At 37.5% G+C, this 25062-nt stretch overlaps 2 protein-coding genes across 14 annotated transcripts in view; one reads left to right on the forward strand and one right to left on the reverse strand.

The window, feature by feature from the left end:
* LOC116416515 overlaps positions 1–16348 on the forward strand; it is a 34320-nt gene extending 17972 nt beyond the window's left edge. Inside the window, exons 4-6 of one of the 2 annotated variants that reach the window (XM_032601581.1) lie at positions 5093–5312; positions 14350–14386; positions 16095–16125. The gene's annotated coding sequence lies outside the window, so the exon portion shown is untranslated. Of the gene's footprint in view, positions 1–5092; positions 5313–14349; positions 14387–16094 lie in introns of both variants that reach the window. The other variant, XM_031925297.2, reaches the window with a different exon arrangement.
* Positions 1–25062, reverse strand: part of LOC100114234 (cGMP-dependent protein kinase) — a 474555-nt gene that overhangs the window by 257648 nt on the left and 191845 nt on the right. For all 12 annotated transcript variants that reach the window (XM_032601578.1, XM_032601577.1, XM_031925292.2 and 9 more), the window contains 1 exon segment: positions 22007–22248. In XM_032601578.1, the coding sequence (XP_032457469.1) occupies positions 22007–22248 (242 nt within the window).

Raw genomic sequence — 25062 nt, forward strand, 5'->3', positions numbered from 1 at the left:
GGAGCTTCAATTTCTTTATCCCACGAGTATACTGGTGGTCGTCTATTATTGGGAGCTCATCTTGACATCGTTGCGTCGCAGGTTCGGGTAATATTACCTATTACCTGCTCGACCCTATCATTCGCCGATCCAAACAACTGTATTTCTTCTAGAGCCAGCAGGAATGTCCCCTTATCATAATCGTTTTCCTTCCGACTCTTTTTGTCGTTGCCCTCCCGTTGGATTTCTGTTTTGATATTTTTATCTCCATATTATCGCTTGATGGTCACTATTTGTGTAATGATCGCTTACCGTTCACGATCTAACTAAGCCAATCAGGTAGCTACTGACAAACGTGAGATCTATGATGGACCCTGCGTCTTCTCTTTGAAATGTGTAAGAACATTCCTGGTTAACTAAGACCAAGTCAAGGAGGGCGAATGCTTCCAATAGCACTCGTTTTTTTTTTCGTTCATACGATGGCTATGTCAATCTCTGTCTCATGGACATACTGGCTCAGTAGGTCCTGTGCAGTAGCGCAGTAGTTTATATTTAACTGTAGTATTTTTATTTTATTCCTTTTTCAGTGGCTTCTACTGCAGCTCGGTAAACTGGGCATGCATAGCTACCAGCTTCGTGGTCACTCTTTCCACCCGTGCCTCCTTTGCAGAGTACACGGTTGGGTTGGTTCTCACACTCCTTTGCTTTGTGCCCATCTTTTCCACATTTAAAGCAAAGCTTACTTCTATCTTCAGTTACTGTGCAGTTTCTGCCGATATGGCCAAAACCAAGACATTTATAACACCTAAGCGGCTCATTTTTGCGATTAGCCACCCGGATCCTACAGTTGATCCATTCTTTTCTGATCTTAGCCGCTATCTAAGCTGGTACCCGTATTACTGCAATCTGCGTGTCACCGTACGTCTTTCACAGAGATCTTATCGTAGAGTCTTCTATGATGTTCTCTTTGCCAATTTCCTTCTGTAGTGCTTCTAGTACCTTCTCTTTTAAGGTAAACATGTCTAGATCTCTTACTTCAATGGTTTCTTCTTTCTGGAGTGCTTTTATTGTGGCGCCTTCCACTAGTACCGCTTTAACTGCTTCTTGGAAGTTTGAGATTTTGACTTCTCTTGAGCGTTTAAGCTCTATCAGAAGATCTCCTGCAACTGTTCTGCGTATTTTATTTACGCTATTCACCAGCATCTTAAGTGACGGAGCCGCTTTCATTTTTGACAAAATGTCTGCATAGCTCTTTCCTTCTGCAGCCTTGATGATTAAAACATCCGGTCTAAGAGGTCTTGTCCGCTTTGGTCCATCCTTACTGGTCCTATTCTGGTTTGTAACGCCAGGGACATTTTTATCCTCTTTGCTTGCCTTATTTTCCTTTTTCTTTGACTTTCTTGTAGTGACTTTCTGCCATGCTGCCTTATTAGGTTGATTATGATCTTCCTTATTTCCTCCATTTCTATCCTACGGAGTAGTTGGGGCTTTCTTTGTTGTACCCGCCTTCCGAGATCTAAGACTTGGGGTTGCCTGGGTTTCCCTCCCCTGAGTTCCCGGGCGTTGGCATTGCTCTAAGTTATCATCTGCCATGTAGAGATTCTAATAGCTTGCTCTTATGATTCGGGCAAGATTTTTAACTTTTTTGTGCATATTGTGCCTGTTCCTGACATAGTCTATCAATTCATCGATTCTGCTGCCAAGGCGATCCAAGTACGCATTCCTTTGCGTTATGCAAACAGCTCTCTTATCCTTGTCTGCATCAACCTTTATTTCCATATCACCTGCGTCTCTACATGCAGCAATGGTCAGGTGACAAACCTCTGCGGCTCCTAAGTGAGTTTGCCCCCCCCCCAAACTCTATGGGGCCAGCGCCGACCACCAGGGCTTTCACCCGATCGGAATCGACGGCGGGACTGGGCTCTGTGACTTGACCCGTGTGTGTGAGTGTGTACACGCAGGCAAATACACATAAAACACACATACACGTACATGCTAAAAGATTTTGATGACGTTTACAAACGTTATAGCTGACTTTAACTTTTTATAGCTACAGTTAGCACACCTTAAAAAGTCACTATACCTTCTGAGAGCACATCGCAGCTCATGCCGCTTCTACTATAAGGTAAAAGCAATAGCTGCATTTTCTTCTTCTCTTGTGACACTTGTGAACGCAATTTAGAGATTCTCTTAAACATTAGCTAAATCCTTGAAAACGTATACATATTGTACAATATTGCAAATCGTTTTAATGCTTATTTTATATTATTTATTATTTATTTGGTTTCTTTATTTCAAAAATAAAAAAAATTTTTACTTTTAACCAATTAAATAAACTTTGTCCTTTTGATATTGATTTTGAAGATTCAAGAGATGCTGTAAGTAAAAAAATTGAAGCTGGAAGAGTTAAATTTCCTAAAATGGATTGGGCTTCGGAATCTACTTACGTGACTCCTGAAAGAAATGCATTTTCGCTTGAGAGTAATGAACAAGACGTATCAAATGCTATTATAATAATAAGGCAGGAATTTTCAGTAATGGAATCATCAGCGATGAATCTCAATCTGATGGAGAAAATGAAGATGATGACTATGTAATATAATTTTACAACAACATAAAAAAGTTATAATCAGAAACAATTTTTACTGTTTCAAATAGTTACTTAAGGTGCGGTTGGAGGTACAAACACTGTTTTTCAATGATTGTTTTTTTTTAAAGAAACCTTCTAATAAAAACCCAGCTCTGTACGTGCCTAGTGTTAAATTTAATGAATCATTCTACCAAAAGGAAATATAAATCAGACTTTTTTTCTAAACTTGAGAATTACGAAATGCAAAAAGGAGGCAGACCTCCAGTCGCCTTTGACCGTGTACATTAACAGCTATTTGTTTTAGTTCTGTTTGTTATTGCTAGCTATTGTGGTCATCTCCTGTTTGCTACCATTAGTGTATCTATTCTTATTAGAGATTATTGTAGTTTAGGAGTAAATATCTTTTCATAATAAACGTGTTACTATCCCTAATGAAAAAAAATTCCCACCATTGGTCGTACGATTTTTCATGCGATTAATCGCGCGAAGGAAAATAACGACTTATCGGCAACTATCAAACTTTTTTTGTCGTGATTAGTGACGTGTTTCATCGCACAATAAGTCTCATGACTAATCGCGTAACTTGTATGCAATGCATTTTCAAATAAAATAAAATTGCTCTAAATGCAAAATTAGCAAGCTTGGTAGCAGATTCAAAAGGTATCATCCGAATGGTATTACATATATTGGCCACCACCCTTACAAATTTCGTATTTTGAACAATTTTATTTTATTTGAAAATTGATTAGAGATAAATGGCGTGATTGGTCACGTGACTAATTGTGATACTCATCACATGACTAATCGCGTCGAAAAAGTTTGATAAACTGATATTTGCACGATTGATTATACAAATAATCGCGAAATTAATCGAGTCATTTTTTAATAGTGATAATCTCCTATATGACGTAATTTTTTGACAATGAAGGTTCATCAAAAGACTATGAAGTCCTTCGACTATATATTGAGATACTTTTTGGAATATTTTCTCGGGTATTCTGATCTGCTAAAAAAAATGAAGTAAATAACGTGCATCTAAAACATTAAAGACAGTCTGACCTTAAGTTAATAATAGGAAGTAACTATTTTAAAAAATTGTTTCTGATGTATCTATCAAAATATTTAAGGTGAATATACAGCCTTTTATTTGTTAATGGCTTTAGTATATTATTGCTCAAAAAAATACTGCAGGTTGTGCGCGTCTAGTACACAGCTTACTATATTTCCTCGATGCTATTAATTTTATGAAGTCAGGTGTTTTCTTATTTCTTTTTTTATTTTTTTAATAATTACATCATGTACCTCAATAATATCATAATTATAAAATAAATTAGTTTGAAAGGAGCTATATACTAATAAAGAATTACACATTCTGTATTTAAATTCGGTTGTAAATTCACCTTGATCGACCCTTTATGATATTATTAAATAGCAAACAACAAAAGTAACAATTTCCTTATAATAATAATAAAAGTTAAATTACGATAAACTACGACAAAGTTCCCCTACGTAATGTAATTATTTATCATTTCACCAAGTTTGAAGTTTATATGTCAATATCACACAAAATAAATATTAAATTACATGATTTTGAGACATTAATCAAATTTTGTTCCAAGATATGGACATATAAACTTTAAATTGTATTAAATGAGGGATAGTTAAAATACGTAAGGCAGCTATTGGATTCTGACACCGAGGCGAAATACATAGATATAGCTCATCAAGATGACGTCACTATCCCAGCGATTAACATGGAGTAAAATGTAGCAGACTTAGTTTTCTGTTAAAAAAATAATTTCTGTGTAAAGTATTTGCGATCGACAGTAACGTATTGACAAATGGCAATATTATATAGGTTGTAGTCATCGCGTGAAAAGGTACTGCAGGTGAAAAATGTCTATACATCTACTAAAACGACAGAGGATAACTACATTTTTTTCGATACCTGGCTTGCAAAAACATAAAATTTTTTTACAAAATCCAGTAAGAATTTTTTTATTTTTCTCCGTTGTTAATGCGCAAAGCGATTTTCTGTGCATTAAACAGATCTTTTTATCTAAGATTTTAATTCTTGTTTTCTCTGTTCCCACAATTTCCCACTGTACAAGAATTGTTAACAGTAATTATTAGTACTTTTTCTACGTTGTGTAAACTGTCTGCTAGGGATGCGCGATATTATAAAAAGTATCGATACTGCGTATCGATATGTATCAATGCACTAAATATCGATACGTGCAATATATTGGCATCCGAATATCGATATTACCCGTATCGAATGTATCGATACAATAATTTAAAAACATTTTTTTCTTTTTAAAATCAACTAAAATTTAAAATTTGGAAATTCCTTTTACTATTTCTTTATTATTTTATGATTTATTATTTATTTTACATGCATGAAAAGTGGTGTTTTTTATGCCCGTGTCATAAAAAGTCCATTTCTTGACTGAGTTTGGAAAATATCCATGTGTGTGTCTTTGCCTATATTACAATAATATGATAATATTCAAAAATTTTCAGATCTATTTAGGATTAGATGTCTCAGTAGACAAAGAAATATGGAGAGAAATGAATAAGAGAAAACCTAAAAATTCTACGATCTTTTTGAGAAACTTAATGGAACTTATATAGCCTGAAAACGAACTAAAAAATAAATATCTTAAATTACACCTTACCTCGCTTCGATACACTGGAGAAGAAAGAATGGAGTTTGAGCCAGATCGAATGCAATTACTCAAAGGTACTTTTGTATAATCAATAATAATTATGAATAAGCATACGGATTCAGTTACAGAAATATTTTGGCATTTGCATGTGTGTATGCAGAATGTTTTTCTCTCGGAGCACAATAGTAAATATATTGTGTACCAAGGTCGTAAAATCGGCTTTGTTAGACTGAGTGTGGATTTTGTAGTACGAGTTAAGGAGAGGTAGCACGAGCCGCAGGTAAGTACTGCAAACTCTACACTCGGCCTAAAAAACCCACTTAGCCTTTGGTGAACATCATATTTTTTGTAACGAACGGACATATTTTTGTATTTTTTCGTACGTGTTAAACAGGGCTGACGTCACTATTTTATAATATGGCAACTACGCTCTTGTTCGAACATTACACAAAAGTGAAATTCAATTTTTTCGTAAATAATAAATAAATAATGAAAATAAATCAAAATCAACGCATTTTTAAAAAGATTAACAGATTAATAGATACAAAAAACGCGAAAATCGTTCGTTTGTTACAAAAAATACATATTTCTGATCCTCCTGATCCCTCGTAATTACCCGTCATGATCCCACGTACTTACCCGCAATTTTACGTGGGCTAGATACCACTGTCGATTATGACGTAGGAACAAACTTGGCACGAATGATGGAGAATCAGAACTATTTATTACTACATGGTGCACCTAGGGAGGGGAGGGGGAATTGGAATTTTCTAGCGAGCCTTTAGTGACTTTGACTCTAGTTCAAGCATCATCTTAGACAGAAAAAGCCACTTTCTCCTTGTTACCCATCATACTTTTTTAACTACGTCAAAAAGGCTCCTTTTGCGCACGAAACACGAATAGGAAATGAAGGACTTCACAGTGTATATCATTTCAATAAAATGTCATTCTTACATGTTTATATATTTTTAAACAAATTTTAACTAATTTAAACATTTAATGACAATTTTGAAAGTCTCTGAGCAGCGGAAGGATAAGTACTTTTCTCTCGCTGCGTGAAAAACTTGATTTTCCATTCTTTTTTCATGCACGAAAAAAGTCCTTTTGCATGCACTTGTCAAAAAAAGTTATTTCGTTCCTGAAGTGTTCTTTGAGCAAAACTTCGGGCTCTGATAGTTCCGCTGGTCAAAAGTCTCGATAGACTCAAATTCAAAAAAACCTTTTACTAAAATTTTTCAGAAAATCATAATTTATTAGTTTTCGCTTTATGCATGCATCTATGCAGTAACATCGTGCTGTAGAAAAATGCTCTGAGAGCCCATCTTCAAAATGTTATTTCTTGAAATTATATTGTATCTTGAATATAGAACATTTATCAAGACTTTTGATTAACAAATGAAGTACGACCAGAACCTTAAGTTTCAAAGTTTTTCAAAGAACGCTTGTCTTCTGCTGCAACAAAGATGAACTCGATACTGACAGTAACTCGTGTAGACATTCCTCAAGCGCTTATTGATACAAATTAATAAACCACTGAACATATACAACCCTTATCTCATAATCGCATAAACTCCTGAATCTATAAATTTGTATTACTTCCTTACAACCATTAATCAATTAACCATAAAATCCTAAAACCTTTGAATCCAGAATTTCTTGAGCTCATAAATCCATAACAGAATAAAATTACTTTGAACTGACATATCATAAAAAATACTTGTTTCCATGATGATATCAAATGCTAAAGAAAAGTATCATAGTATTAAATATGTACTGGAACAGTTTGGCAAATATAGAATAAGTTTTGTACATATTATAAGCCAGGCAAAACATTGCCAAAAGCTAGCTTGAATAATGGTTATTTTATCACTATTCCAAACACTTTTTTAGTTGTCTTACTCTAAAGAAGGCACGTGGAAAGTAAAAACTAAAAAAACGCGTCGAGCGCATCTAAAGTAGTTAACGAGCATCATAACTACAACAGGATCTTTCTTTAAATACGTAAAATTCTTTCTTTTCCTTTCGTCGTTTCAACAATCAGTACCGTCCTTATCAGGAAACTGTCAAAGTAGGTTTTATTTAGTCGAAATGTTCCTGTACGTACAAAAAGTTAATTAACAATAACCTAAAGTCAAAACTCGCAATTACGGAATCGTTGTCAGTATAGAATGTTTTCCTGCTGAGCTCAATTTTTGCATGTCAACAACGAATTTATGAGTGAGGCAGTGCTATAAAAGAAAAGTGATGGGCTTATACACTAGTATCCTGCACGGGCATGGATAGTGTTTTTATACCTTTATTCACTTTAGTACTCTATTTTTTGCCCCTACTTTTATTTTGAACGCCTTTTTACTACCAATTTTCTGGCTCATACCTCTAACGCCTGCGAGGCATTTCCGGTCAGGACCCAGACTCACACATTTGCTAGTTAAGCTGACAATAGTTTCAGTTTTAGCGACCAGCTCCTCACCAGTAAGGCCGACTTTCTCTGCCTAGTGCATCGGACTGGCTACCCTAACATTTTTTTTATTTACCTCTGATATATTCTTCTCTATTGTTTCGCATTCGCCCAGGCATGTGCCTGTGATACAGGAAAACCCCGAAATTACACTGAAAAAAAACTAAAAAATATCCAAGTGACTTTACGGGAAATCAAATTCTTGACGCCTTGAACAGCTGAGTTTTCGTTGGTTAAGGTGTGTGCCTTAACCAACTGAGCCACGCACCGCTCATTAGTCATGCTTGGGTGCCCAATACACATCGTGCCGTATCGGACTATTTATGACACTTGTATCGTAATATGTAATTATGTCGAGGCTGATCCAGCAATCATTTTCAGAAGTATTAACATTATTATTTACGAATTCGTAGCTATTTTCTGTATGTGAATCAGGCTACTTCATGCTGTTTTGTCAAATATTAAGAAAGCTTTTTGACAAGAAATAAGAACGTTAACCTATTGTCAAAATTATTGGTCAACTGGTCATACTGAACTTTCATTTTTGTCGATTTTGGGGAGGCCACAGCACCTTGGTAGGGCTGCATCTATCTGAAGTGTCTTAGTAATTTGCCTCGTTAACCTATAACATTACACCTTACAATTTCTTGTTGACAGCTACGGCAATTAGGCATGTCAAGTTAGCCGCCCTTAACTCCTCTGTCCCTGTTAAGGAGACATCCCACATGCTCTGCCTCGACCCCGCGAAAACAGGACATCTAAACAGTAGGTGAGAGGTGGTATTTTCTTCTTCTTTGCATTACCTGCAGTCCTCAGAATCTGCGTATCCTATTTTCTGTAGGTGGTACATTACCTTTCAGTGTTCAGTTAGCCAGTCCACGGCTAACCTGAATCCATTTATTCTTAGTCCTCTGGTAGACGCAAGCTATTTCACAGGTTGTGTGTAACCTATGATATCTTTGGCCTGTCTAACTCCATTGGCATTTTGCTACCTTGCACAACGTTGCTATTTGCCAATAATTCCAACGTCTGTCTACAGTTTAGAACAACTTTTAATGTGATTTTTACAAGAGATTGTATGTTTCCTCGACCAGCATACCAGTCTTCTAGGGGCCATCACAGAGTTACTTCAAAAGAACTTCTTAGCTGCATACAGACGCTGAAAGTACTAGCAAATCGCAACGTCGTAAGACTACTGTGGGTCCCAGGTGTCCAGCGTGGTGGGCAACGAAATGGTGGACAGGCTGGCGGGCAGAGGTGCTGATAACGTGCGCTGGCTTAACAAAGAACTGAGCGCCAAATAGCAGAATGCCGAGGGACTCAGACAGTCCAAGAATATTTTAGACGATAGCCCTCCTACAAAATTGCTTAAGGCTGCAAGAGGCTTAGTAGACATGGATTAAGATTAGCCGTGGGCGAGTATCGCTTTACGTAGAGACTTGCTCCAAGTGACCAACAATCTCCTGAGGAGTAAGAGCGTCAGTCGCGCCATTCAGTGCATTAGTTGCATCGGTGGCCACGGTAAGCCTACTAGGCTACGTTAGATCATCTAGGCCTCATTGATTACCACACGAGAACACAACCGGCTCTTTTCAGGGCCACAAAGCTGTCCTACTCTTTGGAGGGGTATAGCAATGTCTTCTTGATAAACCTGTCAATCAGCTTTTCCACGGTGAATTTGATGATTCCATGAATGAAATCAGGCTGATTAGTCTGAAGTCCTTCGTGACCATATGTTGCGCTTTGTCTGGTTTAGGCATGAACGCTACCTTTGTCAGTCGCTATTCTTTCGACACATACCCTAGTCTCTCTCTCTCTCTCTCTCTCTCTCTCTCTCTCTCTCTCTCTCTCTCTCTCTCTCTCTCTCTCTCTCTTTCTCTCTGGTGAGTACAGTTGACAGCTCCGCTGACCTATCTCTCTTTAGTACTGCTTTTCTGCTGCTCCTTGCCTTCGGGCCCTCTTCTGTTGTAGGTAGTTGCACGCTCCATTTTGCAACCTTCACGTCGATATATAAATCGCCGAAGACTGCAATTTTTCTCTGTCATCTTTTCTACTGCAAACTTTCTACACGGCTCCTAACCTGCAAATCTACTTCGCTTGTCCTGGCTTGTTTTCGCACTTACACGGCGTCTCTTTCTCTCTGCAATCAACATCATGGTGACATCTGCTGCATCGCGGGAAAACCCTCAAGGCGTCTTCACACTTTTCGAGGTCGGTACTTTCGCGTTCTATCCACTAACACTCCATCTGGCCGTAAGAGTTACAACACCTACTCTTTCACCCCGTCGATAACTTATCATCCTCCAACGAATATCTGCTTTATCGACTGCCAATAAGTTATCGACGACAAATGAGTGCAAACAGCGAGAAGAACGTGGAAGTGCCTTTTCAACAGTGCAGCAGCTGTAAACAACCAATACAGCATAAAGACCCCAAGAGGTGTGAATATTGTGGTCTTTACTACCACGTCAAGTGCCAGAACACCGTCAAGGTCAAGGCTATAGTAGTGAACGACAGGCAGATAACAACCTGTACCTCATGTGCGGACAACAACAGCAAGGGAACCAAAGCGAGGACCAAATCCACTTCTGCTGCAACAACTGCAACGGGAGTAACTGCAACAACAGCAGCAGGCAAGAATACTCCCAAGCAGCAGCCGGTGAGCAAGAAGACGAGGTCAGCACCATCATCAACCAACATCTCGCGGAATCCCTCACCAACCCGCTTGGAGAGGATCTCCAAAATTGAGCAGCGCTTGGGCTCGCTGGAGAAGCGACTTAAGGAGCGACGAGGAGCCCGACGATGCAGCGGGACAGCGGCAGCACTGTGCCCAACACTGCAGAGATCTGTAGCCTGCGCAGTGAACTGGCGGAGGTAAGGGGCGCCAGTAGCAGACCTCGAACAGTGTTGTCGTTGTCACGGGTCTACACTATACCCGTGAAACCTCGCTGCACCTCCTCACTTTTTCAGTTATGAGCGCACTTGACCCCACGGTCCTTAGAAGAGACGTAGCATCCGTCAGGACCATGGGGAGGCTAGATGCAATAAACAACTCCGCCAGGGGTAACGGCAGACTAACACCATTAGCCGTCACCCTCTCTTCAAGCGCGCTCGCACGCTCAATTGTCGTCGCTAAAGCCCGCAAACGCAAGCTACACACCAACGAGTTGGACGCAACCTTATTGGAGGAGGCAAGAGCCCTGAGCCCTGAACATCAAGGGCTCATAAACATCAACGAGCTGCTCCCTTCAGACGTCCATAAGCTGCATTCAAGGGCCAGGCTGGAGGCCAAGAAGAGACAGGGTTGCCATACCTTCGTCAGAGACGGGAGATTATTTATTCGCTGCAACGATGACAACGAGCGCGCCACCATCATCAACACCGACGCCGAGCTAAATGATTTTTTAGGAAGTGTGGCCCTCTATATACATAAATTACTGACGGTTAGTGTTATTTCATCATCCGACAGTGAATGGTCTGGCAAGCCAGGCAAGCCTGAATACCTTTTTTGTGAGGTATCGGCTAAGGGAGTTTCTCCCATCTTCGTGGGGGTTGAGTATCGTCCACCTCATGCTCCTTTTTTCCAAGGCTCTAACTTTATAGACCAGCTAACAACTCACATGCACAATTACTCCACGAAGGTTATAATGGGAGATTTCAATTCTGACCAACTTTCCTCATCTGAAGATGCCAATTTCATCAGGGCCTTCATTGATGAGAACTCCCTTTTGTCTGTTCCCTATGGTGCCACGCACCATAAACAGGGTTCTGATACCTGGCTTGACCTATGCCTAATCGACGAGCAGGATCGCCTGCTGTCATACTGGAAGACAGACGCACCTTTCATCAACGGACACGACCTTATCACGGCCACTCTCGACGTACAGATTCCACGCTACGTACCTAACACATACACCTACAGAAACTTTAAAGGAATCAGCGCCGAGAAGCTAAGGGACTTTCTTAGCGAATGTGACTGGTAATCTCTCACCACTTCATCACTCGACGAATGCATATCCTTACTTAACACTAACCTTACTAACGCCATTAACCATCTCGCCCCATTGCGGACTGTGACACCAAGACGACAACGCCACCCGTGGTACATCGCGGCTCTTCGTGACCTTGTATCCGAGAGGGATAGACTTTACAGGGGTTTCAGGGACTCTAGGCTCGATCAAGATCTCCGCATTTACAGATTAGCTAGAGACTATGCCCATGAATAAGTCGAGGAAGCCAGGCTGAATTATTACTATTCACGCCTATCTACCTTGACCGACATTGCCGAGATCTGGAGAGAGCTGGAAAAACTTGGAATTTCTGCCACCAAGGCCCCCTTACCATCTCGATTTACCACAGATGAACTCAACAGGCATTTCAGCGCGATCTCCAACGATCCGTTGGCTCCTGCTGTTGAGGATTATCTTCTCACCCTGGAAAGTCTTGACCTCCCGGAACATTTCGAGTTCAGCCCTATAACGGAATCGGACGTGTTGGCTGCGGTATCGCACTTTGATACCCAGGACAGGGGAAGTAACGGCATCTCACAGGTTGTCATTTCAAAAGCATTGCCGGTTCTCGCTCCTTTACTAAGTCACATTTTCAACTTGTCTCTGAGCGTACCCTGCTTCCCATCTGCCTGGAAATTGTCACTTGTGCGCGCACTCAACAAAATCAGTTCACCAACAGCCCTGACTGACTACCATTCGATTTCACTTCTCTGCTTTCTCTCCAAGGCCCTGCAGTGGCTGGTGCACAAGCAAGTCTCAGAATACCTTGAATCAAGGCTATTGATAGACAACCTTCAAACAAGCTTCCGCACTGGTCACAGCACTCAGTCTGGCCTAATTAAGCTAGCTGATGATGCCAGAATCGGGATAAACAAAAAGAAAGTAACACTCCTTCTCTTCGACTTTAGCAAGGCGTTTGACTCTGTGTGTCACGTCAGGCTCTTGAGAAAGCTATCCACTTTCAGCTTCTCAAAGCAAGTCATTCGTTGGTTTGCCTCCTACCTGTCTGGGAGAGAGCAGGCCGTCGTTGGTGACAATAGTGAGAGCATTCTTCTCCTCGGCGTCTTAACATCGGCGTCCCGCAGGATTCCGTTCTGTTCGCATTGTACATCAACGACATCGGTTTCTGCCTTGATACCGATGTTTCCCATCTCATCTATGCGAATGACTTGCAAATTTACAGTTAATGCCACCTAGAGGAACTCGATTCTTTATCAAACAAGATGAGTGCTAATGCCGAGAGGATAATGGGCTGGGCTGCACAGAACAGGCTAAAACTTAATGTTGCTAAAACCAAAGCAATTGTCCTGGGCTCTCCCTACTACATAAACGCATTACCCTCAACAGCTAACACCTATATTAACATTGGGGGTGCCCAGGTCAGCTTTGAATCTTCCGTGCGTAATCTGGGATTGGTTCTCGACTCTAAACTTACGTGGAAGGAGCACGTTACACAAGTGTGTAAGCGTGCTCACTCAATAATGTACAGGCTCTACTTTTTCAGAAAGAGTACCAATCTCAGGTTGCGCAAGCACTTAGTGCAAGCGCTCCTGTTTCCCCTTATTGACTATTGCTCTCTTGTATACTGTGACCTGGCGCAGGAACTCGACTTAAAACTACAGAGGCTCGTAAATACAGGAATTCGGTACATCTATGGTGTAAGGAGAGATGAGCACATCTCCCCGTACAGGCGGGAGCTGCAGTGGCTAGGAAGTATTTCACTGCTTGTTTCTTACGAAAGATGTTTAACACAGCCGTACCATCATATGTACTGGCATAATTCGACTTGCGCGTGACACTCCGGCCTGTTAGGGGGGACCTCTGGATATTCCTACCTTCGCGACGAAGACGCTGAGGAACTCGTTTCATATCAGCGCCTCATACCTATGGAACAACCTACCATCACACATTCGTAACACTGCTTCTATCTCAGATTTCAAGAAACTAGCTAAAGAGCACTTCTTTGAACTCGAAAACACATCAACATCATGTTCACACTCACGCGCACGCACACACTCACACACTCTCGCTTAACTCATTTTCACTTTATCATCACACTACACATCTACTACAACAGACATCTTATACTATTATTATTTCTGTAGTTTTACTACTCCTGCTGTACATAATTGATCGTACAACACATTGTACGCAAAATAAAACCAATAAATAGACCAATCTAGTGCCAGTTTCTTCAGGGCCTGTGTTAGTATGTTGATGCCTCGCTGCAGTAGTGTCGGGAAAATATTATTCGGACCTGTAACTTCGCAAGTCTCGAACAAACTTCTTGCTCACCTTATCCTTGCTATCTGTCTGCGTAACTTTAACTTTATTGTATTTCTTGCGAAGTCGTCGTCAGTATATAGTTGTTTCAGGGAGATCGACGGAGTATGTGATTTTTTTAAATATTATTTATACTTTGGATTACAGAGCGATCCTAAGGTATTTTATCCCCGTTTGAGTCACCCAGAATCCTCACACTCATTAACTTTCAGCGTTTATTCGTTTCCACTATTCCCAGCTTTCTAGCCTCTTCTAGCCTCCTTTAAGATTCTTGTAGATACTTTTTATAAACTCCCTTATTATAATCTAAATTTAATTAATTTTTCGTATTCACAACTAAAAAAGAAATCCTTTTTACAGCTAAGGTGCCAATTCACTTATCTCGTCACTACACAGTGTAAGCTTATATTATTAGCATAAACTTATAGACATTAAATTTTCAAATCCTTAATTTCATCACATATCCATTTCTTCCAAACACCATAGACCTCTATTATATAGCTTCTAAATCAATCAAATTACAATTATTATAACCTGTCCTACTAAAAACCCCATTCTACAACTTCCGTGATCACTCCGCTGATTACTCACGCGTTTACTTACGTGACTAAATACGTATGTATATCGATAAATTAATAACCCAGACGAGAACTAACTTGATTATATAATGAAGCAATTTATTTTAATATTAATCATGAGATAATCACGAAATCAATTACGCGACTAATAACATGACTACTTACGCGACTATCCTGTACTCACACGAAATTTGTTACTATTCGGATGTTATACATGCAATTACTCATGTATCTGCTTTAATAATCGTGAGAATAATCACGTAAGTTATTTCAACAGAATACTATGAACGATTGATTTAAAAACTGTATTCCTGTGATACATCAATCCTCGATAGTGAAAAATAATTTAGTCCTAATAATCCAAACTACATTGATTAACTACAAATCTCAATTTTATTAAACTTTAACCCATTATCCTAAAATCTGAATTAATATAAAATCTAAATGCAACTACAAATCAGAAGTTTATTCTAGTTTATAGTATTATAGATTTTTATATGTCTATTAATAATGATTTTCTCGATGGAAAATACATTTGAATTTTATAAATATTATTAAGTTAATGAGCAGGTGGAGGTAATAAAACTGTTTTTCAATGTTTATTTTTAGCTTTGGTATTACGAACGTGTTTGCAGGATTGTAGGTAAATCGAGATTAGCTAAATAACTTTATTTTATTAAAAAACTTTTATTGAAAAATGGGCTATTGATCGCCAAAAAATATGTAAAGCCGAATTTTAGTTTTTTTTTTAATTTATTATTGTAAATTACAAAATGCAAAAGAGTATTGCAAATATACAGTTTAACAGTTTCTTTCTATACGGGTGTGGATGGTGGTTACATACATGTGCGATTATTTTCGAATACAAACAAAGCGGAATTTTATGCTACCCTTTACTAACATAATGTGCAAACACCTGTGCACAGATTTCTACACAGATATTTGCACATTATTTTCGTAAGGTTATGCTATACAAAATTCTGAAGGTTCGTGTATTCTCCATTAATTTTATTGATAAAATTTCATCTTCTTTATCTAAAAAATGTAAAATACCATAAACATAAAAATCTGCTACAAAAAAAAATATGTGCATAGATGTCTGCAAAATTTTCTGCACTGATTTCTGCACTTGGTCTGTATTTTTTTTAATTCCAAAAAAAAAATTCTTAAAAGCTAAAAACATAATAAATGCCTTAATAGGTGTTATCATTCTGATAATAACACCAACACTCTGGTTGTGGACTCCAAACTTTATTTATTTAATATCAGATTAACATAAAAATTTTTTAAAACTTGAAAAATAAAAATTGTGGAATTCACTATCAAAGTTATAGAGTTATCTTCTAAATAATAACACCTAGTAAGGCATTTTTCATAATTTTTTGATTTTTCTGGAAATTAAAAATAGACGATCCAAATTTTTGACAGAGATCAGTGCAGAAAACTTTGCAGAGATCCATGCACAGATCACTGCACATTATTTTCGCAATTAAATACTCATTTCATTTGATTAATTTATCATTTCAGAGTTGTACAAAGACTTTTTAGAAAAAAAAAATAAAAGACAAGGACACTGTCGAGCTTCTAATGAACACAATGAAGCCGTATATCAGTCAAAAACTACAAGACCTACGAAAAGAGCATTTAGCTGGTATGAAGAAAAACCAAGAATAAATATTGTTTCCTAATAAAATGTTAATTTACAGTATGTAAAATAAAACACGAGTTAATTTAAAAAAAGTTTTTTAATCCAGAATAAAATAGTAAAACTTCTACTATTATTGGCTATCTTGCGTCGTGATTATTTGCAAATCTCCGAGCCTTTCTTTCAGGTCCCATCCTACTAGTCTTATTTTTCATCGGCAGCTATAGTTTGCTTTGTAATTGCTACTTACCTAAATATCAATCATTTTAAGAAAGAAGGTAATAAGAAATAGCATTTAAAAACAATTTTTAAGAGATTTTATGTACGAATTTGCATGAAATCTTGCTTTCATAAAAGAAAAATATTTTTCCTGATAAAATTATACATGATTTTACAGTAAATATCACGCAAAATCTCCCATCAGATCTGACTTAAGATCTTACACAAGATCTTGCACAAGATCTTACATAAGATCTTACACAAGATCTTGCACAAGATCTTACATAAGATCTTACACAAGATCTTGCACCAGATCTTGTATAAGAGCATGCTTACAATAAGTAAAACAATTTTTTTTTCCAATAATTCACTCAAGATCTTACGTAAGATCTTATGTAGGTTCGTGGTTGAAAATCGATGATAAGATCTGGGACAAGATCTTATACCAGATCTTGTATAAGATCGTTGATATGATCTTACATCAGATCTTGCAAAAAATGTTCAATAGGGTGACCCGTTGATCGTTGTAGGTTCTTTTATTTTTGCACTTGTACTGATCCCTTGAACTTACGCGTTTTTCTTACGCGTCGCGGCTATTTGTTTCCGCTTATCGTATTTTCGCCTCATTGATTTAAAGTTAATTTTTCCTTTCGGGTTTTTAATTACTTTAAATTAATCTCTAATTTTGTTAGCTTTTTGAATTCCTTTTTTTTTTTAATTCAGATTATATTTTAAGGGCGGCGACATTTGATCGAAATATTTAATTCGTGTTTTTAATAAACATACAAGTAAAGGTTTACGTAGAAAAACAGGATTTGCTTTCGGCATTATTCGATTTAGCTTATTCTGACTAAGCTTTTAAATTTTCTCGACTCCTTCTCTTTGACCACTTTGGATTTATAACTAAAGTATTTTGTAATATCGGCGTTAATTGTTGTGACTATTTAATTATCCCCTTTGGTTGATTTTAAAAATTTGGTAGTGTTGGCTCTGAATTTTAAAAAATTGATTTTGACTGTTTGCTTGTTACTGTGAAAACGCCATTGTAACGTCGTATAATTTAATAAAATCGTTACTATTTAGTTAGCGGCTTTACTGCCATGGCGCAGAGTGAGTTCCTATAAAGTTTAAGTTTTTATTTAATTTTTTTGAAGAATTTCCTCAATTGTATTTTCGGATAGCCGTATTCTTGTTAACTAACTTTACGCGTTGCAAAAAAAAAAAAAAAAAATATTGTTCGGATTTATTTCCGTAAATCTTGACTTAGAGTTAATTGTTCTGAGATTACTTTAGCTAAGAGAATAGTCTTGCTGTCGTGATTTTGTAAAAAAAATAGATTGAACAAAGAGAATTTTGTACATTGAGATGTTGCAAAGTCGAAAAATCATTGTCAAAATTTTCATGCTTTAGCATAACTAGTTTTCTCACAATTAGACTGAAAGTATTTGATATACTAGAGGTTAGCTTATTTGCTGCCTGAATGCAAATATCGATGATGACTATTAATATGCATGAGCATGTGTAAAAAATAATGTCCTTTATACAAATTAAAAAAATCTATCTAACCTATCCGCTATATAAAAAAAAATATGTTACAGACTCATACATACCTAACGCACTATTACGTAATACTCTCGATTTAATTTTTGAAATAATATTTGGTCGAAAATCTTTCGGTTATGTACGCTCGAGATTCTATTAATCACCTTGTTTACATCAAGCGGATTAGCGTACATGTTGCTCGCTTGCGTTTGTGTTTATTCTTACAAGACGCGTGTGCGTAACTAGGATTCCATCGGATTCAATATCGTAGTTTTCTCGCGTTAAAATTATCTACGTTGAACTATGATTTAAATTGTCTGAATAAAATATTTTCCATTCTTATGCTCACGCGCTTGTTTCGGTTTACCTAATAATAAATTGGACTATCGCAACCAATTGTTAAATTTTGTAACAAATCGCAATAGTCGTTTTATTTTTAATCGTATTTGCCTTAATTCGCATCTTATTCGATTCAATCGAGTTTACTAACAATATTACGCATGTGTTCGGGATTTTTAAATACTTTCGGATTTTTCCTTTCATTCAATCATACATGCATTTATTCATTATGCCGCATCGTGCGGAGAAAAAAATATATAAGCGCAGATGGAACTGTATAATATCTCAGTCTTTTGAATCGGCAAATATAAGTTCGCTTTTATAGTATGCTCGCATGTGTTGTGTTGTCTTGGAATGCCTAAGTGTAACTCGGCGTCTAACGCTCGACTATATCGTATTGTCGTGCCTGAATATTGTTTTCTTTTATGGAATATTCCTTTCGGAAATTTTCGGAGGTTGTTTACACTCATGCATTTCAAAGGGAGGGTATATATATATATATATATATATATATATATATATATATATATATATATATATTTGCGCACAATTTTCCTACTCTAGCTAATTTGCTATTTTCTCAACATATATGATTTCGAAATGCTAATGTATACGGATTTATTTAATACATGCTTCCAACCGTTTTACTTTAATTTCTAAGTTAATTTTTGATTTTTGCTGCTTCTAAAATTGCAGACTTTACCGTGTTGGGCGCGATTGTAATGGTGTACTGTAATTTTGCGCTTACGGTGATTTTATGATTTTATGAATTTAATTTTTCGATTAATAGTGAAACGTTAAAAGTTCCAACCACGTATGGGCGCCATTGTGACGATGTGGCCTTGCTAGCGCGAAATTGGATGTGTGTCCTACCGAGCTTAGAGACCAACGCGCAAGGCTACCACGTTAACAAAAGGATCGTCGCAATGCGTGTTTGTATGCATGTGTGCGCATTTCGCGCGCGTCTATGTGCTGGGCTTATGCCGAGCTGTTGTGAGGGCATATGCACTGTCACAATATAATAAATGAAATTTTAGAAAATTTCATTGTGTATGGGAAAAGACTACATTAAGGTTCAAAAATAAACTGTGAAATCATTGTTGATCAGATATTATGACTTTATTGAAATCTTCTAACGATCAGGTCCTGGTGTGACCTTCTCTCACAAGTTGTCGCCGAGAACTGACGCTCTACTCATTAAACGCCGCCAAAAACTCGGGCCCGCTAAAACAAAGATGCTTTCCCGAGGACTACTGAAGGGACTCGAAGCAGTGCGCGCTCCTCTATATCTATAGCTATACACACGCAGTCATGTGCCCGCGCGAATGCCTCTCGCCACTCGACTCTCTGGTCTGGCAGTCACAGATCGGCCCTTTAGCCTCTCCGCGCTGAAAGTGACCTTCAAAATCCGTGGAGTAAACTCCCTACTGAGGTCGTGGCAGTCTAAGAATGATTATAAAACCACTCCTAACCGTATTGGCCTGAAGCCACGAATCACCTTGTCGATTCGCGCATATGAGAACCAAATGACAGAGAAACGTTCGCTAAAAATACTAATAGGTAGAATATATTATCGATAAAGAATAAATACGCCGCACTTGCTATTATCCCTAGTAGCCCTCGGTTATGTCCGGAACACATTGATTATATTGCTATCATTGATCGATCTTATTGCTTTCAAAGCTCAGAGCAGAATAAGCACTGGACCCAATTTTTCGCGCTATTTATACATATTTTCGAACATGCGAAGACGTCATTGATAAACAACAGGAAAGTATTTCTATAAACTCAACCTGTGCTGTCTTCTTAACACTCAGTCTGCCTCTGATACTGCAATAATTCGAGTGAAAATATAATAAATAAAATTCTTCGACATTTTATTAATTATATTGCAATGATTGATCGATCTTACTGATTATATAGCTTAGAGTAGAATAAGCACTGAAACCAATTATTCACTTATTCAATCAATTATTGATAGATAACAGGAGAGTATTTATATAAACTCAACCTGCGCAACCTTCCATACGTTTAATCTACTTGTGATACTGCAATAATTCGAGTAAATATAATCATTAAAATTCTAGAAAATTTTATTGATTATTTTGCTATCTTTGATCAATCTTACTGCTTCCAAAGCTAAAAGCAGAATAATTACTGGAACTAATTTTTTACGCTATTTATACATATTCTCGCACATGCGAAAACGTCATTGATAAACAACAGAAAAGCATTTATATGAACTCACCCTGCGCAGTTTTCCAAACGTTTAGTCTGCTTCTGATACTGCAACAACTTGAGTGAATAACTATAAAAGTATATTTCAGATAATTTAAATATTTAAAATAATGGGATTCTCTAAAGTCACCGCTTCTAGAGGTCAGAGCAAAATAAGTACTAAAACCATTATTTTACACTATTCATACATATTTTCGCGCATGCGCAAACGTCATTGATAGACAACAGGAAAGTTTTTATACAAACACAACCTGCGCAGCCATCCAAATGTTAAGTCTGCTTCTAATACTGCAATAACTCGAGTGAATATCTATGATATCCTAGATAGCGTTTGAGCCGCTGTCGATTGCGAAGCAATCCAGCATCGTAATCCAGAAATCGTTAAGTGTATTGCTTTGAGCCGCTGTAGATCGCTAAGCGATCCAGAAATTGTTAAGGGTGTTGCGTTGCGCTGCTGTTGATCACTAAGTGATCCAGCTTCCGAAAAGAAGAATCATCGAGCCGCTGTTGATCAGAAGTTCCAGCATTTAAGCGTAGCCTTAGGTTGAGCTGCTGTCGATCTTTTAGATCCGGCGAAACACGATTTTTCTGATTACTATCTGCGTTGCGTCGTCGCTGATCAAACCGTGATCGAAGTGGCTGTAACGGGAGTCATTTCGCGAGTCGTAATCGCGTTATCGCCCTTATATATATATATATATATATATATATATATATATATATATATATATATCCGTTTTCCGTCACGCCGTAGAAACGCTCCGTTATTGCGGTGATTTGTCGCGACGTTCTATGATTTTCACGCGTTTCAGCAAGGATTCGTACAGATACGAAGCGGCACTGAGAATCCGGTGATGACGGACGGTCCGGATCTTTCAAAAAGCCGTGGCAAGTGACTAAAAACACTTATTTATATAGTGAAATGTCATGAATTTTGGTCAATGATTTTACAAGGTATATACATGTTTTTTTCGATAAAAATGGTGTATATTTTATGTATTTTCAATAGAATTTTTTTTTTCAAATTACATCAAATCAAAAATTTTTTGGTAAGAAGAATATCTTTTTGTTTTTTTGCAGGATGTAACTCAGGTCTGACCCCTTAATTTATTACGGGGAAACCTTGTAATCAGACCAAGTCTAATCCATACTGGGGGTTGTAGAATATATGATTATTGGGTTATTGTTTAGCATAAACCATTGTGTATAAAGGTTTATTTCTAAACCTCTGCCGTGCCAGGCTCGCCTGTCTCAAAACCTACACGTTGTCCCCCTCTGTAGATGTAAGAGTCTGCGGTAAGAATCTCGAGTAGAAAATAGTGTAACATGATTGTTTGCGTCACCCAGAAGTCGGTTATAAAAACGCAACATCATAATATTCATATAAATAACGGCATGATTTTATTCTTAATCATGCAATATTAAGTATTTATATTATAAATTAAGAAATACGCACGTTCTGTCTAAAGTTAGACATTCAACTGGATCTAAAGCAATCACATTAGCATGTCTTCGGTTTTCACCACTATCATCATAAAGTGCTTTTTCGCCAAAGTATTGGCCTTTGCAAAGAACAACTAATTCTTCTTCGCCAAAATCAGTATCCTTTGTAACTCTAACGGTTCCTCCGCTAATGATGTAAAATTTATTCCCTTTTTCACCTTGCCGTACAATTTGCGCACCAGCTGGATAAAATTCCTGAAACAAATAAGATTGTTAACCGTCTATTGTCTCCGTTGACGTTGAGATGGGAGGCCAGGACCTGTTTAGAAAGTCAAGCACATTTATTCAGGATGGAAGACTCGAGAGAGCGGTGTTGAGCTAATGCGTTAGCGCACACTACACCCTGCTATGATGTGCCTATTTTGGCACCGCCTTTAGTCATGTGTTAAGGCTATGTTATCTGCCTTTATACGAGGGAATTTAGTGGATCGGACACAGGTCGGAATATAAAAAAAATCGCCTATAACACGAAGACCACGAATGAACTCAAAATCCTACAAAAACCTTGAATTAGATACATTAAAAATGCCAGCGCAGCAAGGTGGTAGATCTCTGAAAATTACTCTGGAGAAAAAGGACATCAATACACTGACATCAACAGAGGAGGTATGCAACGCTATCGTAAAGGATACGAAAAGATACGCATAGGCTGGGTTTACTGCCGCATAAGAATTAGATCGAATGCGGCAAAATGTTTTCGATGCCTATGGTACGAACATTTTAAGACGCTATGCAAAGATCCTGATAGTAGTACCAACTGCTTAAAGTCGGATGACGTAGCGACGGCGAGTCGCGCGCACTTCAGTATGATGCGTGAATGTATAGATCTTTTTGGCGGCTCAATCCGCGCTCTCTTAGCTTGCTATAACAGGCCATGCGCGGCCTATGGCTAGCCACTAGTTGCCGCATTTTTAGCGCTCTAGTCACTACACACTCTAAAGCAACTTAAACGTAGGATAATAAACACACTTACACAAATTAGTAGTAGCAATTTATGCTCATTAGTAAACACTCCATTGCAATTTAGGCGTAGAATACACACTTGCGATATTTATAAAATTTAATATACTTGTAAAATAAATTTGTAGCATTGTCAGCGCTTTAGTTTAAAACTCTAATGCATTTTCACCGTAAAGAATAAAAATTTACAATAATTATTATATTTTCAAAACACATCGTAAACTTGACGAAACTGTAAATAATTTCTATCAATAAGAATGATTGCAAATTTAAGCATTATTCTTTTGTTAATTAATTTTCATAATAGACATATTATTTATATGCAAAATAAAAGTTTATGATCATTGAAATATTTCTCCACTACCTGGTATCCCGGACCTCTCTCATATTATAATTGTTTTCGACTTAACTGTAATAAACGTATTCAGGTTTTTACAAGATCTTTATTTTTAAGTAACACGTCTTCACAGATCGATAATCACAGAACGAATGTATAAACAAAACAACGAGGGATTCATTTTCCAGAATTAGTTGTCATAGCAACCTCAGTAAGTTCGAAAAAAAGAAAGAAAAGAAAATTGAGAAGCACTTCCACAGAATGTCTCTATGGCTCACCGTAGTCCGGAAAAACCTTATTTATTTTTCCGTTACGTGCCTTTTATTTTTGACTTCTCGAGTCGAAAAAGGATTAGGTGTCCCCGGACGATCTTTAGCGATCGCCGTGACACAGCCTACTCGAGAGTCTCAACTTTTACCCCTCGAGGCGAGATCATTCTTTCTGCTTTTCTCAATTGATTGAGTTATTATCATTTATTTTCCGGAAAATCAAATTTACAATATCGTGTCGAGTACATTTCTTCCTCCCGTACAAAACCTAGGGGTTTTGTACCTCCGCAAACCGTACTAACTTTCTAGATGGTCTAATTAAAATTCCATTGGCTGTACGCAATTCAACCACTCGTACTTCATTATCTTTTCCAGGAAAAATTAGTGTAATTAAACCCTTCTGCCATTGATTGCGCTCTAAATTTTCATCTAAAATTAGAACCATATCACCTTTCTTTAAAGGTTTATCACTTTGATGCCATTTTTTCTCAGAAAGCAATGACGGGAGGTATTCTCTCAACAATCTCTTCCAAAAAGCATCTGCTAATGATTGACTTATTTTACAATTTTTTCGTGTACATAATGTTTGAGCATCACATCTACCAAATCGAATTTCACCCAAGGACGCACCAATCAAAAAATGATTAGGCGTCAACGCTTCTTGATCCCTAGGATCCAATGAGACATGTGTAAGTGGTCGTGAATTTATAGAGTGCTCTACTTCAGCCATAATATTTACGAGTGTTTCCTCTTTAGGTGCGCGTTCTACAAACGCTACATTTTGCTATAAAACTTCGTAAAGCTTGCCGAAGGCCTAATATCCAATAAGTTTGTCTCAATTCATTTAAAACTGTATCGGTACTCCCGTGGTAGTATTTATTGTGATAATGTTTTATCAATAAGCTAATGAAATAATAATAATAATAATAATAATACTAGTATATAGAATCACATTTCTACTTGTGATCTGTTGTCAGAATTCGGACACAGATCAGTAAATGATTACTGCTCTTGTTTAAAATCTAAAATCATACACGCGCACCGGACCGAGAAGAGTCGTGACCATTTCAAGGAGAACATTCGCGATAGAAGAAAAACTCAAAGAGCATATAAAAACAACGACTTTACAGCTCAAGAACAAGATCGAAAACTCGATGAGACGAAAAAAAGCTTATAAACGTAAACAAGAAGAGCAATCGATGGAGCTAGTTCAAGATAATTGATGATATACAGAAGGACCAGTTTGGCCATAGATATACGATAGTCACACGAAAAATCAATAAAATGAGACAAGGAGCCGATGGAGCAAGTGACGGTCGAGAAGATAACACAGCCCCACAAAAAAAAATCGTAAGTCCCAAAAACTTGACCACGGTACTTATATGTTTTTGGGATCGCTGAATCCGAATCCAGGGTCATTTTAACCCCATCAGATCTTAAGTC

This window comes from Nasonia vitripennis (assembly GCF_009193385.2).
Source record: "Nasonia vitripennis strain AsymCx chromosome 2 unlocalized genomic scaffold, Nvit_psr_1.1 chr2_random0009, whole genome shotgun sequence".
In the NCBI taxonomy this organism is placed as follows: domain Eukaryota; kingdom Metazoa; phylum Arthropoda; class Insecta; order Hymenoptera; family Pteromalidae; genus Nasonia; species Nasonia vitripennis.